The 15,957-nt window shown below is 37.7% G+C and overlaps 5 protein-coding genes and 1 pseudogene across 5 annotated transcripts; 3 read left to right on the forward strand and 3 right to left on the reverse strand.

Moving 5' to 3' along the window:
• Positions 1 to 380: 380 nt before the first annotated feature.
• Positions 381 to 4,678, reverse strand: LOC130496946 (glyoxysomal fatty acid beta-oxidation multifunctional protein MFP-a-like). The gene is made up of 18 exons (XM_056989682.1): positions 4,462 to 4,678; positions 4,201 to 4,272; positions 4,049 to 4,114; positions 3,908 to 3,964; positions 3,750 to 3,817; positions 3,551 to 3,632; positions 3,400 to 3,455; positions 3,010 to 3,312; positions 2,828 to 2,914; positions 2,568 to 2,742; positions 2,357 to 2,478; positions 2,112 to 2,275; positions 1,771 to 2,028; positions 1,560 to 1,681; positions 1,362 to 1,483; positions 1,137 to 1,285; positions 911 to 1,049; positions 381 to 698 (listed from the first exon to the last, which is right to left on the reverse strand). Exons 1-18 carry the CDS (start codon positions 4,562 to 4,564, stop codon positions 663 to 665), a joined length of 2,181 nt encoding a protein of 726 aa, XP_056845662.1. The 5' UTR covers positions 4,565 to 4,678; the 3' UTR covers positions 381 to 662.
• A 361-nt stretch (positions 4,679 to 5,039) lies between these two features.
• LOC130496947 (lipoamide acyltransferase component of branched-chain alpha-keto acid dehydrogenase complex, mitochondrial-like) lies at positions 5,040 to 6,082 on the forward strand. Its single transcript, XM_056989683.1, has 3 exons — positions 5,040 to 5,599; positions 5,693 to 5,804; positions 5,953 to 6,082. Exons 1-3 carry the CDS (start codon positions 5,495 to 5,497, stop codon positions 5,970 to 5,972), a joined length of 237 nt encoding a protein of 78 aa, XP_056845663.1. The 5' UTR covers positions 5,040 to 5,494; the 3' UTR covers positions 5,973 to 6,082.
• Positions 5,974 to 6,664, forward strand: LOC130496948 (lipoamide acyltransferase component of branched-chain alpha-keto acid dehydrogenase complex, mitochondrial-like; annotated as a pseudogene).
• A 1,545-nt stretch (positions 6,665 to 8,209) lies between these two features.
• LOC130495954 (uncharacterized) lies at positions 8,210 to 9,243 on the reverse strand. The gene is made up of 2 exons (XM_056987628.1): positions 8,939 to 9,243; positions 8,210 to 8,856 (listed from the first exon to the last, which is right to left on the reverse strand). Exons 1-2 carry the CDS (start codon positions 9,011 to 9,013, stop codon positions 8,368 to 8,370), a joined length of 564 nt encoding a protein of 187 aa, XP_056843608.1. The 5' UTR covers positions 9,014 to 9,243; the 3' UTR covers positions 8,210 to 8,367.
• Positions 9,244 to 10,355: 1,112 nt separating this feature from the next.
• On the forward strand, positions 10,356 to 12,864 carry LOC108809314 (multiple organellar RNA editing factor 3, mitochondrial). Its single transcript, XM_018581463.2, has 5 exons — positions 10,356 to 10,552; positions 11,791 to 11,979; positions 12,074 to 12,171; positions 12,344 to 12,409; positions 12,504 to 12,864. Exons 1-5 carry the CDS (start codon positions 10,371 to 10,373, stop codon positions 12,707 to 12,709), a joined length of 741 nt encoding a protein of 246 aa, XP_018436965.2. The 5' UTR covers positions 10,356 to 10,370; the 3' UTR covers positions 12,710 to 12,864.
• Positions 12,865 to 14,013: 1,149 nt separating this feature from the next.
• On the reverse strand, positions 14,014 to 15,288 carry LOC130496133 (F-box/kelch-repeat protein At3g04660-like). The gene has a single exon (XM_056987946.1). The coding sequence runs from the start codon at positions 15,262 to 15,264 to the stop codon at positions 14,086 to 14,088; it is 1,179 nt and encodes a 392-aa protein (XP_056843926.1). The 5' UTR covers positions 15,265 to 15,288; the 3' UTR covers positions 14,014 to 14,085.
• Positions 15,289 to 15,957: the final 669 nt, after the last annotated feature.

The raw sequence follows: 15,957 nt of genomic DNA on the forward strand, positions 1-15,957 counted from the left end.
CAACTATTCACTTTAACACAATTTGACCAATTATAAAATAGTAGATTAATGGATACAAATAATTATAAAACATAAAAAGTTAAATGAAAATTAAAAACATCATCTAATTTAGAACCATTTTTTTCTCTCTAAAATGTCATGTATTAAATAACAGAAATAAATATTTTTCTAGTCAGTAGTAACATATATGTCATGTGGATTTAGTCCCATATTAATTCAACAAAGTCATTTTAGTTTCACAGTCCATGCGTTGTATAAGAAATTGAGTTACAAATTGACTGGGTGGTAACCACACTCGCTAATCTACGGACGTAACCATACTAACCAGATCAAAGAATTTCTTATTAACATGCGTATAATACAAGTAAGAAAAAGTCAAGTCACGAAATTATCAATAAATCATAAAACTTACTCCATCATAGAGCTTTATAGCAAAATGTATCTGACGCCTTTGTATTGCAAAGCATTATACATAACATACACAAATCTTACTGCTACACAGACTTACTTTCTACTTTCTCCCAGATTTATCTGTTTGAGATGAGACTAATATTTTTAAAAATCTCTGCAGTGCAGGCCAAAGATCACAGTTTCTGGCAAGTAAATGTGGTCGTAAAGGAAACACAATAGATGCAAGCAACCAAGAAAAAGTTTCACTGACATTACAATCGCGATCTGGCTTGTTCCAAGGGGGCGCTCTGCAACAGATATGGAGGAATAGTCAATAGTCTGAGTTACAAGTAATTGTAAGAAGCTAAACTGGTTCTATGATAAGAGAAACAGTCATGCTAGTATGTTGATTTGGTTAAAGTAAATAGTAAGTAAAAATAAGCCAAGCTGAAATAGGTTTTGTTAATAGCAATCTTACAAGCCAAAAAAAAAAAAGAGAAGGAAGACAAGAAACGCTCACCAGAGGAGCTCCTTTAGATCCCCTTTCAGCCAAGAAAGCACAAGGCTTAAAGAAATCACCATAAGTCTTGGACCACTCATCTAGCTTTGAGTGAATGTATTTTGATCCAATGGAATCAGCCCAGAACATGATTCCTCCTCTGTTTACAAAGAGATTTAAATTTAAAAAAAAAAAAACACAATGACCAAAAGAGAATTACACCATTTTATATGATGACAACACTGACCTGTAAGGTGGAAACCCCATTCCCATTATACCAGCGATGTCAAGGTCTGCTGCTTTGACAGCAATACCTTCTTCAAAAACTCTACACGCCTCGTTCACTACAGGGAACAACGTCATCTCGATAATTTCCTTTTCAGACAGTTTCTCCAACTGCAAAGCCACAACAACCAATCAGATTGAGAAAAATAACAGTGACAGAAATGAAGATTTGGACAGAGAGACATACCTTAGAGTCAATGTTCACTCCTGACACGCTCCTTGCCTTTTCGATATATTTCTTTATTTCAGGATCAGGTTTAGCCTTGCGCTTATCATCATAAAGATAGAAACCTTTACGTGGTGCTTCACCTGAAACCAACAGATAATAAGTTCACAACAATCAATAAAACATTTATTTTAGCTTGTTCTCTCTTTATATAAATACCAGCTCTCTTGTCCTCCTGCATGAGTGGGATGATCATTGATTTGTATGTCCGCTCCGGGAAGTTCTCGACGAACTGTGTTGCGGTTGCAACCGCCACACCGAATCCAATCAGGTCGCACAATCTACTCGTTCGTACAAGTAACAAAACCAACAATTAAAATAAAAGGTGTATGAAATTTGACATGGATCTTTACAAATGTTGATGATATACCTGAAGGGACCCATCGGCATACCAAACTTGCTGACTGCTCTGTCGATTAGATACGGATCTGTTCCACGCTCAGCAAGGAACATAGCTGCCTGTGTGTATGGGAAGAACATCATCCTATTAACTGCAAACCCCGTGCAGTTTCCAACCACCACTGGCGTTTTCTTAATCTTCTTCCCAACATCTAACAAGTCAACAATTACTTGAGGAGAGGTATGATTGGTCCGAACTATTTCAAGCAGTGGCATGACATGTGCTGGACTGCATCAGGAAAAATGAATAGACATGATTGGTGTAGAGCGAGCAAAGCTACACTTCAAGACTCTAAAAGGATCAGTAATGACCTGAAAAAATGTGCTCCGATAATCCGATCCTGAGACTTGGTCCGCTCCCCGATTTTGTTCAAATCAATGGTAGATGTGTTGCTAGCAAGGATACAATGTTGAGGACAGTACTTCTCTAGCTCCGAGAATATTTGCTGCTTCAAAGATATATTCTCAATGACAGCCTGTTCAAGTCACCAAAAAAAGACATCAAGCGAAGTCATATAGAAAAAAAACAATTTCAGCTTCAGTATGCTGATTATTACCTCGATGACCATGTCCACATCCCTAAAGCTTTCATAGTCAAGAGATCCCTTAAGGAGTGACATTGTTTTCTCAAATTTTTCCTGAGACATCCTTCCTTTCTTTACACGGCTCTGAAGATTAGCTGATCAAAAATAATGAAATTTAGTCAGATGATCAAGCTATTGCTATTCAATGGTATAAAGCAAATGTGTATCATCAATCCATCTCTACCTTTGACCCTGCCAATTCCAGCCTCCAGGAACTTGTCGTCTACCTCCTTAAGAATCACTGTGTAGTTACTGAGGATCAATGCAGTGGCTATTCCAGATCCCATCAACCCTCCTCCGATAATGGCTACCTTTTTAATCTTCCTTGGCACCAACCCACGATCAGTAACTCCAGGAACCTGAAGGAATCAAAATTATGCTGATACTTAAAAATCTTGTAAACATATATAGTTATATCAATCTAAATGACATAAACTAACAGACCTTTGTGGTTCCTCGCTGAGAAAAGAAGACATGAATCAAGCTTTTGGTGGTATCCAGGTTGACCACTTGCGAGCCCACTTGAGCCTCCTGTAAGTGACAATGTAGTGGGGTCACTAGTCTCAGGGGAAACGTTAAAGAACATATAACGCAGAAAACGACAAGATAAGATAGTAAATATATACCTTTTCTAAACCAGCCCTCGGACCAGAAACAATACCCACTTCAACAGCCTCGAGGCACATTAAGGGGTGTTTCAGGTTGGGGGCTTGCTTGCGTGTCTGCTCCTTGGCAAACTTCAGTATTTCCCTTGCCTCTCCGAGAGGAGGTAACTTATCAGTCTTTGAAACACTACAAACCCACGGTTTTCTCCTCTCGGCTATGTCAAGTGCCCAGCGACGAGCAGCGTTTAGTAACTCGGCAGGTGGCACGACGGTGTCAACAAGACCTAATGAATGACCTTCCTCGGCTTTGACCGGCTTAGATGTCTATATGTTTCAAAAAAAGAAATGATGTCACATTTTAACCAAAGCAGACTAAACCCACAAGCATAAAAAAATAAGGCAGTGACGTACCAAAATCATTTCAAGGGCTTTTGTGAGACCAACAAGACGTGGAAGACGTTGTGTGCCTGCATCAATCCAAAGAAGCATAATCAGGAATATTTAAAAAAAAAAGGAAGCAAACCTGATTTATTCAACACATACATGAATGTTAAGAAAGTACCTCCAAACCCAGGAATAACACCGAGTTGCAGCTCGGGCAGACCTAACTGTGTACCAGGAGTTGATATCCTCGCATGGCAAGCCTAAAACGAAGTATCAACATCCATCTTAAAATATGTTCACCAGTCTCTTAACAATCTCAAGACAGCTTTTTGAGAGGGAAGTGGTTGAACATATAATAAATTAAAGGTGTACCATACCATGGCAAGTTCTAACCCTCCTCCCAAGGCAAGCCCATCAATGGCAGCGACAGAAGGTTTCCTTGCAGCTGAATAATTAAATCGAACACACGGAAACAACATCATAACAACCATTAGCATAATTTCAATTAATTGGGTGGCAAGGTTAGAAAGATAACCTTCAAACAAATCGGTTAGGATGTCAATTGATAAGTATCCAACCTTTGGCTCTTTCCCTGATAAAAATCAAATACAAACATTAAAATACATAACACTAACATAATCAAAAACAAAAGACAACCAAGATACTGAAAACATACTAGTCCCTTTCTGAACTTCACCAAAACCAGATATATCAAATCCACCAGAGAACTTCCCCTTTGCACCTGCAGTAATCACAATAGCTTAATCAAAAGTTTGCATAGATTTGTACTGTTTTTGCCTTGGAAGAGAGCGATCACAAGACGTATACCAGTAATAACAATAGCTTTAACATCGTTTCTGCTCAATGCTTCCTCGTAGTTACTTTTGAGGTTGTCTAGCACTGTGTACACACAGATATACAAAAACAGAACAAACTATTCACTAACTCGAAGCCAAAAACTGAGGTTTCTCGAGATCATAAGCTAAAAGAGCATGAGATCAAACTAGTAGTAGTAGTCCCAGATTTCACATAATCAGATCACAAATTCAATTGAAAGCTGAGAAGGTGGAAGAGGAGGAGGAGAAGTACCGTCGAACGATAGCGAGTTGACGGGAGGGTTGATGATTGTTACTATGGCAACGCCATCGCTGCCAACTTCCATTGCCGTCTTTCCCTTCGTTCGTGAAGTCATATCTTTGAGCTCTGTTTCGTGATTCTCTCTACCTACTTAGTTGAGATTATGCGTCAAACCTTGACAGAAATGTGGAAATAAAGATATAAGTGGAAAGATGATGATGACATTATGATGTAGCGGAAGCACATTATTAACACAAAAGCTGATCTAATAATGTTTTCGATAAATTTATTTATTTTGTTGGTAAACACTAGTTTTAATTTTTCTTTTTTTTTTGGGGGATAAAATACACTAGTGGTATCTTTTCTGCAAAAAATGAATTAATCACGTGTTTCTTAGAAAGATATACTGTATTTGTATCTTTACCAAATACTGTAAATGTATGTTTGGCTAGTGGTCTTAGTCCTACTCCTACCTAACCTGGCGGATCCGAATCAAATCTATTTTAGAACAAAAATGTAAATGAAATTCATATTTTTAGACAAAGTATTTGAATCGTCTGTGTTCATAAGTGAGGTGTCAAATACGTTTTCATAGATTAATCGTATCACTTTGAAACATACTAGTAATATTTATACACTAGTTAATGGCTATTTCTGCCGACACTTCAGAAACGATCACCTGACGCATTGGTCAGTCTCATGACTGAAGAAGACACGCGTGTAACGTTGATCTTAGCGCTAAAGTATTTAATGACGTGACAAACATAAACTAATCCGATCATCTGCTCCTTTGTTTTGTTTGTTTATCGTCACTGGTCCATTAGTACGTTAGTTATATCAGCCACTTAGCTTTAATCAGATACGGACTGAAACACAAATACAAAGTACGTTGTCTTGTCTACCAGATATTTATTCTTCTTGCTAACTTTCGAGCTGTTGGAGCAGGCAAATCCTATTTCTCTCTGTTTTGTTCTCCGCTTCTCCCACCCTATACTCTGTTTTTACCAAAAGAGGAGGAAGTAGAAGCTGGTTTTCAAGCGAAGCCATGGCCATAGATTCAAATGCAGGAGGAGGGTTCATTGATGTCCCACTTGCACAAACTGGGGAAGGTATTGCTGAATGTGAGCTTCTCAAGTGGTTTGTCAGAGAGGTGTGTTTCTTTTATTTTATGCTAAAGATTCAATCCTTTTCGGTTATTCTTTTGGTTTTTAATTTCAAACAGCTCTTTTTCGGTTTGATTTAGGTAGATCCTGTGGAAGAGTTTCAGCCACTCTATGAAGTTCAGAGCGATAAAGCAACCATTGAGATAACAAGTCGTTTTAAAGGGAAAGTAGCTCTCATCTCACATGCTCCAGGTGATATTATCAAGGCTAGATGATCATACTAAAATGAATAGTTTGACTTAAGCATATCATTCAGATTTTTTTAGGGAAAGTGTTTCTTTGGAATCGGATGTAAATCTTTTGTGTTGAAATGTATATATGTTATATGCATTGATGCAAGGTTGGAGAGACTCTGGTTAAGCTGGCCGTAGAAGACGCCCATGATGCTCTCCTAGTATCCTCTGATCTAGGCGGTTCGAAGCAAAAAGAACAGACAATCTTGTTGGAGCTTTGTCAAAGCCATCTGTTTGTAGCCTTGCAAAAGACCTTGGCATAGACATCAATGTCGTTACTGGAAGTGGTAAAGATGGGAGAGTTTTGAAAGAGGAATTCGTTTTGGTGGTCAAAAAGGAAACATAACATATTCAGTTTCTTCTGAAACTCACTCTGTTTCCACTACAGCGAGTAACTTTGAAGATCAAATAGTTCCTCTCAGAGGATTCAAACCGAGCTATGGTCAAGACAATGACCATGGCTACAAAAGGACCTCATTTTCATTTCGTTGGAGAGATAAACTGCGAGGCACTTGTGGAGCTTAAACAGTTCTTTAAAGAGAACAATACAGATTCCACACGTTCCTTCCTACTTTAATCAAGTCACTCTCAATGGCTCTAACCATATATCCCTCGGTTAATAGTTGTTTCAACGAGGAGTCGATAGAGATCACCCTTAAAGGTTTTTGTTATTTTGATTTTGAGCTTATTTATCTTTAGAGTATGTAGATAGATATTGATTCTTTGGTTTCATCTCAGGTTCACACAACATTGGAGTTGCAATCAGGGGCGAATCTAGACCTCAAATTTCATGGGTGCATAGTGTGTATAAAATGAATTAGTGGGTGCAATAAAGATAATTTTTTATGTTTTCTAGTAATTTTCTTTCATTTTACCTTATAAAACAAAAATTCTGAAAAAAATAAGGGGTGCACAGGCACCCATTGCCTTGGCTGTGGCTTCGCCACTGGTTGCAATGGCTACTGAACATGGCCTTGTTGTTCCTAATATCAAGAATGTTCTGTCACTATCACTACTAGAGAATAGAGATAACCAAAGAACTGTCACGGTTACAATATTTAGCAACAATGATGGTAAAATCTAGACATGTTGATCATTGCCAGATAAAGAGTTTTGTTGTTAGGCTAACATAACTGCGGACCATAGAGTACTGGATGGAGCAACGGTGGCTCGGTTTTGCTGCCAGTGGAAAGAGTATATTGAGAAACCTGAGTTGCTGATGCTTCAAATGAGATAAAACAACAAACAAGATTCATGTTTCTTTGTGTCAATCTCTCTTTTTTAGTACCACACTTGTATCATTGTATGAATCCTCATGTTCGAATAAGATGAAGTTTAGCGTATGGAATATGACATAAAAGTCATCATTCATAGAATATAATCACACTTTTTTATCATAGTACAGTATATAATTATTAATTATTATGTAGTCAATTCAAGAAAAATGTGAGACTATGAACTAAAAAAGTGTGATTTTATATACCTAAGCAGGCGCGTAAATTAATAGGTATAACGTTCGAATCGATGCACTAACATTAATTTTCAAATATTAGTTGGAATCGTACACCGACAAAGGTATCTATAATACAAAATATTTATGTATAATATCCTATTTATATCTGTAATACAAGATATTTATGTATAATACATATTTAATTATAAACATCATTTGTACTAAGATTTACAAAATTTTAAATACATACTAAATTAGATCACAAAGTATAACTATACTTCTTTTATATCACATCTAATATAAAAAAAAAAATCCACTTACAAGAAACCAAAAAAAATTGGTGGAAAACATCTACAAAAAAAAAATGTTGGATAAAATACAGGTAGTAAAAGTTTTGTAGGGAGCAATATCCTAAATTATATGATTTAGTTGTCACGTGTTATCAAAGCAGTGATACAATGCTTCCACTATAACTTATTAACTTTAGTATCTGAGTCACTTTCTTCTTCTTCGATCTATTTGACTGTAAATTTTTTTGACTGAATCTTCTTCTTGTGTTCAAGTCTCAAGACACACAAAGCTAATTACCGGACAAGAAAAAAAGGCCTTTGTATCAGTCTGTAATCGCTCTTTTAGCTCTGCCTTTCTATTCAATTGAGAAGATTCCAATCTACTGTGGAATCAACGATTTTGTGGACCAAGCGATTTCGTCGATTATGCGGCCGCGTTTCAGAGTCAACGCTCTTTACTCGGGTCACCGTTTTATGCAACCGAAGTGGCTCAACTCGCAACGTTACCCACCCGCATCACGTTTACTCGCCCGTATAATCGCCTCCGCGTCCGAGTTTTAGAACAAGGCTCTTACCGGTTCCAGTGACTTCCAACCATATCACACATGAAATGATTCCAAATAAAATATAATTTAAGATGTTATTGATCTATAATCGATTTAACAGAATGCTAATATTGCCTCACGTGAGACCGATGAAACTTTACAGCTTTCACCAATTGTATAAAAGATTTTAAAAACATCACACTGTCCTGGTTACTAAATTTACTATAATAACTTTTACGTGACCAAGTAAATGGGAGAGGAAGAGATAGAGATCCTCTGCTGCTGCTCCATGTTAACCTCCCGTAGACTCAAATATGGGAACGCCACGTGACCTTTTCTTGCCGGCGTCATTGTTCCCGCTATAGGTCCCGACGAAGGTCTACTCGTCGTCGTCGTACGGTATGGCGTGTTCGACCCGGTTCGACTCTCAATCGAGTAAACCGGACTCGACATCGACATCGAACCGGTTACGGCGCGAAAGTTCCTGACCCTACGATCTTCGTCACTGACGGCGGCGACGGTGGAGATTGGCCATTTACGCCACTTGAAAAAGGGTAAAGCTTTCTTCCACCACCACTTTTTCTTCCTCTTGTTGTTGTGCTGCATTGTGGACCGGGTCGGGTCATCTTTCGAAATGGGTTTCTGGATCTTGAAGTGAAGACTGTTGATGATGGATGACTTCGTCGACGTTTCTCTCTTGTGCTTCCTCGCTTCTTCCATAACCTTTCATCCAAAAAAAAAAAACAAGATCTCACCATCAGACAAAACCTTGCTCAAAACATAGCAAGAACGTAACAGTACGTACCTGAAAGTAGTTAAAGCCATAGTCGCTGAAATGTTGAGAGTCGGGGATGGGGAAAACAGGGGATTTGTTCGACATTCTTCTTCTTCGTAGGTCGTTTGAGTTGTGAAGTTTTGAGGTGAGGGCTTTAATGTCGGAAAATGGGGATGTGGAGGGATCGAAGAAGACGGAGATGGCCGTTGGGGTGAATGTGGTGGGGCTCTCTTAATTCAATGCAACGAGACAACGAGTCGTCTATTGTATCGTTTTCAACATTCTCACCACTCGCTTCTTTCCCCCTATAATATTTACTTTATATAATGGCCCTACATTAATTTTTTTTTTGACAATTTAAATTAATTATTGTAATAAAAATATTTTTAAATAATTATGAGCATTAATTACTATATTGTGCAAACAATTTATATCATTTTCTAGTACCCATGCATATAAAAATAAACTATGATTTATGTTAGTTTGTTTATAGCTAAGTATAGACAATTATATAATTATTATGCTAAATTATTTTCACCAGATATATTCATATTCATCTTCATCTTCATAAAAAAAAAAAAAATATTCTACACATCAGCCATAGCACAAATACAAAAGACATCACATGAGTGGTGCGCAAATACAAAAGACATCACATGAGTGGTGGACAAATACAAAAGGGCATAATAATTTTAGTTTTAGTTTCCGAGACACGAAGAATATACTTGATTCCACCGTTCAAAGAACAATATTTCTTCAAAAAAAAAAAAGAACAATATTGGATGCAGGCAGGCAGGCACTCTCGAAGGACGATACATGCGGATAAGCAACACGTGATCTCCACTCCACGAACCATGCAACCTCCTCGACTTTCTCATCAACTTTTTTACCAATCTCATGATTCTCATCTAAAAAGCATACCATTATTAAAGTTAACTGTAAACGACTCATTCCTTTGACAAACTTTATAAGAATCAATGAATCATTCTTAAAACAATTTCAGAGAAACACATGAAAAACAAAAAAAGATGTAAAACCCGGAAAACTAAACGATTCACAAAACGGAATCTCCTGCATGTCAGCAGTGTAACGGAACTTGCATCTGTGGGATCCACGTATTACCACTTAAGAATCTATCACCAGTATATAACAAAGCATGTTCAGGCTTTAATACTGGGCCATTCAACTCTTTGGGCCTGATTCGCTAATAATCTGGTTTAAAAGAGAGCTAATAATCTCATTAAGCTATATCAACATCTGGTTTGATCTAGAAAGATTAGACTGATGAGTACAATTGGACAAAGCTTATTGAAAGTTCGAAACATCAAAAAGGCTAATAGCCCATCTAAAAAACATAAATTAGCCCACTCCATATAGTTTCTCTCGAATCACACTGAAGACTGAAGAGAGAAGAGAGAGAGACAGAGCAGGGAGCTAAAACCCTCACCGGCGGCGATCAGCGATGGCTCTTTTCACAGTCCGGCGCAAGTTAGCGACAGTCCTAAGCAAATCCTTCTCTTCTTCTATTTCGTCATTTTCCACGTTCTCTTCTCGCTCTCGATTCGCTTTGCCTTTACTCGACAAAGTCTCCTCGAACCGAACCGGTTTGGGCCCTTGTTACACAACGACCCGACCCAAGACATCCGGGTCGGTATAGGTGTCAAATGGGCGGGTCGTCCATTGGTCGTCCACGTCCATATTTAAATGGATTTAATATGGACACACCCATTTTTCCCATGGGTTATTAATGGACAAAATATGGATGACCATTGAAAAAATGGTCTTTACGGGTTTTGGGTTTCATGGACATGGGTTGTCCAACGGACAAAAAAAAATCTAGGGTTTCAAAAAAAAATTGAGTTTTTCTACCAAAACCGAGAAATCGGGTTTTCTCGCCAAAACCGGGAAATTGAATTTTCTCTGTCAAAATCGTAAAATCGCACAAACTGTAAAATCGGGGTTTTCCGAAAAAATTGAGAAATTGGATTTTCCCGCCAAAACCGAGAAATCAAAATTTTCCGCCAAAACCAGAAAAAATCGAGTTTTCCTGCCAAAATCGAGAAATTGAGTTTTCCGCTAAAACCGTAAAATCGGGTTTTCATGCCGAAACCGAGAAATCGAGTTTTCCCACCAAAACAGAGAAATCGGATTTTTCTGCCAAAACCGGGAAATCTAGTTTTCCCGCCAAAATCGGAAAATCGAGTTTTCCGCTAAAACTGTAAAATCGCCAAAACCGTAAAATCAAGTTTTCTTGCCAAAACTGAGAAATCGGGTTTTCCCGCCAAAACCGGAAAATCGGGTTTTCTCGCCAAAACCGGAAAATCGAGTTTTCCCGCCAAAACCGTAAAATCGGGTTATCCCACCAAAACCGTAAAATCAGGATTTCCCGCCAAAATCAAAAAATTGGGTTTTCCCGCCAAAACCAAAAAATCGGGTTTTCCCGCCAAAACTGTAAAATTGATTTTCCCGTCAAAACTGCAAAATCGAGTTTTCCTACCAAAACCGCAAAATCGGAATTTCCCGCCATAACCGAAAAATCAGGTTTTCCCGCCAAAATCGTAAAATCGAATTTTTCCGCTAAAACCGCAAAATCAAGTTTTCTTGCCAAAACCAAAATTGTTGTATTTATGGATTAATTTTAATTTTATGAACTTGTATATATAATTATAGGCTTATAAATTATAGGCTTATAAACTAAATTCTAAAGTTTTCTTATATGGTCTATTATGGACTCTATGGCAGCCCATAAAAATATGGGTTTTAGTGGATATGGTTTTTAATGGACATGGTTCTAATGGACATGGTCACTCTTTGTCCACAAACAATAAATGGACAAATGGATACGGGCTAATGGACGTGGGCTCGCCCAGTTTACAGCTATACGGGTCGGGATACTCTCCGCTAAACGATCCTTCGCCGAACTGGAGCAACCGTCCGCCGAAGGAGACGATTCTTCTGGACGGGTGCGATTACGAGCACTGGCTCATCGTCATGGAGTTCACTGATCCAAAACCTACAGAAGACGAGATGATCAATGCTTATGTCAGAACGTTAACTTCCGTCCTCGGCAGGCAAAAAAATCTCATCTCTTTTTTTTTTAGTAATCATTTCGTTTGTGCGTTTGTGCGTTTGATTGATTTTGATTTATTTTATTTTTTTTTGTAGCGAGGAGGAGGCAAAGGAGAAGATTTATTCGGTTTGCACTTCGACATACACTGGCTTTGGTGCTTTGTTCTCTGAAGAGCTTTCTTGCAAACTCAAAGGTTGTTACTAATCTCAAAGTCAAACGTCTCTTCATGTTGTTGTTCTGTCTGAATTATTTGTCTATACGAATAGGACAAAGAATATATTTTTTTTTTTGGGTTTGGAACTTGTTGACATTGCTTGTATATATTTAGATTAACTAATCCAAGAGTTGTGTGATTGATTCTTCAGGCTTACCTGGTGTTCTCTGGGTTTTACCAGATTCTTATCTTGATGTTCCCAACAAAGACTATGGAGGTTTGTAATGTTTTTGGACTTTCATCTGAATTAGAGAAATATAAGCATATATATACTATAAACCAAATTTTGTTTTGCTGATGTTTTCCTTCAGGTGACTTGTACATTGAAGGAAAGGTGATACCAAGACCACAGTACAGGTTCACTGAACAGCGCCAGACCAGAAACCGGTCTAGGCCTAGGTATGGTAGGCGCCGCGAGACTGTCCAGGTGGAGAGGAGAGAGCCAGCATCACAGAACTGGAACCAGAAGAATCAACCACCACCACCATCCATGGGTAATCAAGCTCCCGAGAGTTAAAGAGACAAGCACAGTGCTTAATAATTTGAAATCCTTGTTAACTCACATTGAACAACAAGTATGCATCTGTAATGGAGTCGTATTATATACCTGCCTCAAACTCCTATCACACCGTGTCAGAATTATCAATTATTCACAAACATCATCTTTCGCGATTCTTATTTCTAAACTCATCTAAACAGAAGAAATGACAGATAATATATGTACAATGTAAAATATACATTATTGCTTGCTTCAATAACAATCACTAGTAATTAGACCCTCCTCTCTCTCTTTTTCATACTTTTTTGCATCATTGACACATGTGTCTTGTCGGAATAAGGTTTGAGATCATTCCGACATATTATTAACCTAAACCACGGATTTGTCAGCACACCGGAGATAATGTCCACCGATGCTGCTTCTGTACTTAAGTTTAGTTAATCTGGTTTTGTTCAATTTATATAGGCCTAATAATTATCAAGCAGAAAATGTGCCAAGTTGCATCTTGAGCGGAATCCAGATGCTTAAGGTTGTTTTCTAAATCCATTATGCTCCTCTTGTGTATATAGAGACTATATATGTTACTTCTTTGCTTCTCATGTGCTTTCTGAATGCACCTTGGTGACAGGAAAGACTAATTAACTGTGAGAAGAAAGAGCGACTACTCAGCAAAATACATCCCTCGTTTACTAGTTGCTTTTCCATTCATGTAAATGTTCAATATAATATAATATATGTACATTTGGTTCAGTTGATGATGTGTAGACAAGTTGTAAACGGTAGCCTTTTTTATTGTTGTTTAGTTAAGTTCATGTACATTAGCAAAGAAGTTTCCAAGTAAATCAGCTCTTCTTAGAAAGCGAGAATCAAGAGTTTGTTTGTAAGCAAGGGACACAAGACTTGATTATACATGAAGCAAGACCAATTGTTTTGCAAAAAAAAAAAAAAATGTTAGAAAAAATGGGCAAAAAGCAAGGTCAAAAGGCAACCAAAATGATGATTATACATTAATGGTTAGTAGTTGTTATCTGACTGCTCGTTAAAGCTATCTTTCCGCTGTAACTAAAAAAAACTCTTCTACAAGTCAGATCATTTTTCATGTAACATCTGTTTCCTCCTCACTCATCCTTTACGAAACGAAAGGTCCAAATAAAAATAAAAAATAAAAAAGTGGAGGGATATAATGTTCATCTTCAACAAGTCAGATCATCTTCATGTAACATATGTTTCCTCCACACTCATCCAACTATAGCCAACACCAAATCTAATGTTCATCTTCAAATTAAATAGAATAAGAGAATCAAATGTAGAAAAGCAAGGTTTACTCTACACAAAACTACAATCTGTCTGAGATCTTCAATGAAAAGCAACAAAAAAAATAGAAAAGGATTAACTTAGATTTGACAGAACATAGGACTCTCAACATGATCAAAATAGACTTCGGTGTCATCATAGGGACCTCCAAATTCACTAACCACGACTTTTTGGGCTCTGTGTTCCTTGAGATTGTAACTGATGAAAAAGAAGGGCGCCTTATTGGGACACCGCTGTGAGAATATAAGCTCACCAGTACTAACTGTACCCCTGAACCTGAAGCTATGATTTTTTCCACCTAATGCTGTCCAAGAAGGAACAACGATTGAAACTTTAGACCATCGTTGCGTAGTGGCATCTTCTAGAACCCACAAGTGAACTTCACCGTCAGCGGTAGGCCAACTAGTTATAGCTACCTTTCCATTGTAGTTCACTATGCAAGGATTATCCTCAGGTAACTTAGTGACATTAAACTCTTCAGATATCAGATCGAAGCTTATCAAGGATCCTTCATTTTTTATCCAAGCATAATAATACAGTACCCCATTTAAACATATCCCTTTATTAGTAACATGAGAAGGAGTAGGAGGAAGATGAGGATGCTTACACTCAACAATTCTCCATTTATTTTGGGCTCCTCCTCCTAGAGTGTACACTTGATGATCTTCGGCCACAACTTGTGATTCACGTTTTTGATGACCTTGTAGTACAGTCATGGACAACACTTTGTATGCATCATTCACTGAATCATACCCAAAAAAGGATAACACACCTCTTCTTGTAGTTTTGAGTCTAGGCAACGTTAAGAATTGGCCCGTGGTAGGGTTACCTATCATCACTCTAGAACCCATTTGACGGCAGATCAAGCCGCGGATTGGTGGAGAAAAAGCATTCTGATGGTTCTTCTTATCTGGATTTATGTTTAACCTATGACGGTCAGAAGATGGATCAACCTGGGAACATGAATGTAAGAACTGCACTGGCGCGTAGAAGCCGAAGACTGTGAAAAGAAGCCGAGGTGAAGGTGAAGATCGAGCAAGGTACTGATTGATAAAACATTTGCCACTGATTATGGATAACCATTGTTTTGAAACGAAGACAAGACTAGCTACAGATTTGGTAGGAACTTTCAGGAGAATCTCTACGATTAGATCCAGAGGAATAATCGAAAACGGATCGTTTTCATCTTTATCTTCTTTCGTCGTTAGAGGCTGCTGATTGATCCCGGTCGTCTCCTTCCTCTTGACCCTCTTCATCATGGTTCTATCTTTTAGACCGAAAACAAAACGAAACCCTAAACATATCTACCAAGTTAGGAGATTTTGCAAATAAGACCCTCACTTTTCACGGGCATTCCAATTCATGTCTTTGTTACTCAAGTATTTCCTTGCAATCTGGTGTTTACTATTTGAAATTTTGCATGATTAACCTCTTTTTTAAAAAATAATTAAAAAAATTTAAAAGAAAAATCGTTATTTGTGCTATGAAAATCTTTACGACAAAATTTAAAAATGGGCAGACAGAAGTCCATAACGAGATAGACGAGCTCGAGATGAAGAGTCCAGAGATCACGGAATTGATTGCAGAAGAGAAGAAAAGAAGCAGCTATAAAAAAAGGGGAAATGTTAAAGAGTAGATACATGAAAAACCCTAGAGAGAACACAATATACACATCGACTTCATTCTGTTCTTTACGTTTGTAGTATTGAATCTTATTTTTATTAATTGTAACCGATCTTTTATTTAATAAAAGTCTATTTTTATCAACCAATTTCCAATTACATATGTATTCTAAGGATATCATTGCCGCATCCTTTTCATTCACCAATTTACATTATAAACACTATCAAATATTTAGTGTAGATTTTAAGATCTACAACCACCATCCATGGGTAACAAACTCCGGAGAGTTGAGAGACAGCACAGTGCTCAGTAATATAACTCCTTGTTAC

The sequence above is a fragment of the Raphanus sativus genome, chromosome 6, assembly GCF_000801105.2.
Source record: "Raphanus sativus cultivar WK10039 chromosome 6, ASM80110v3, whole genome shotgun sequence".
Lineage (NCBI taxonomy): Eukaryota > Viridiplantae > Streptophyta > Magnoliopsida > Brassicales > Brassicaceae > Raphanus > Raphanus sativus.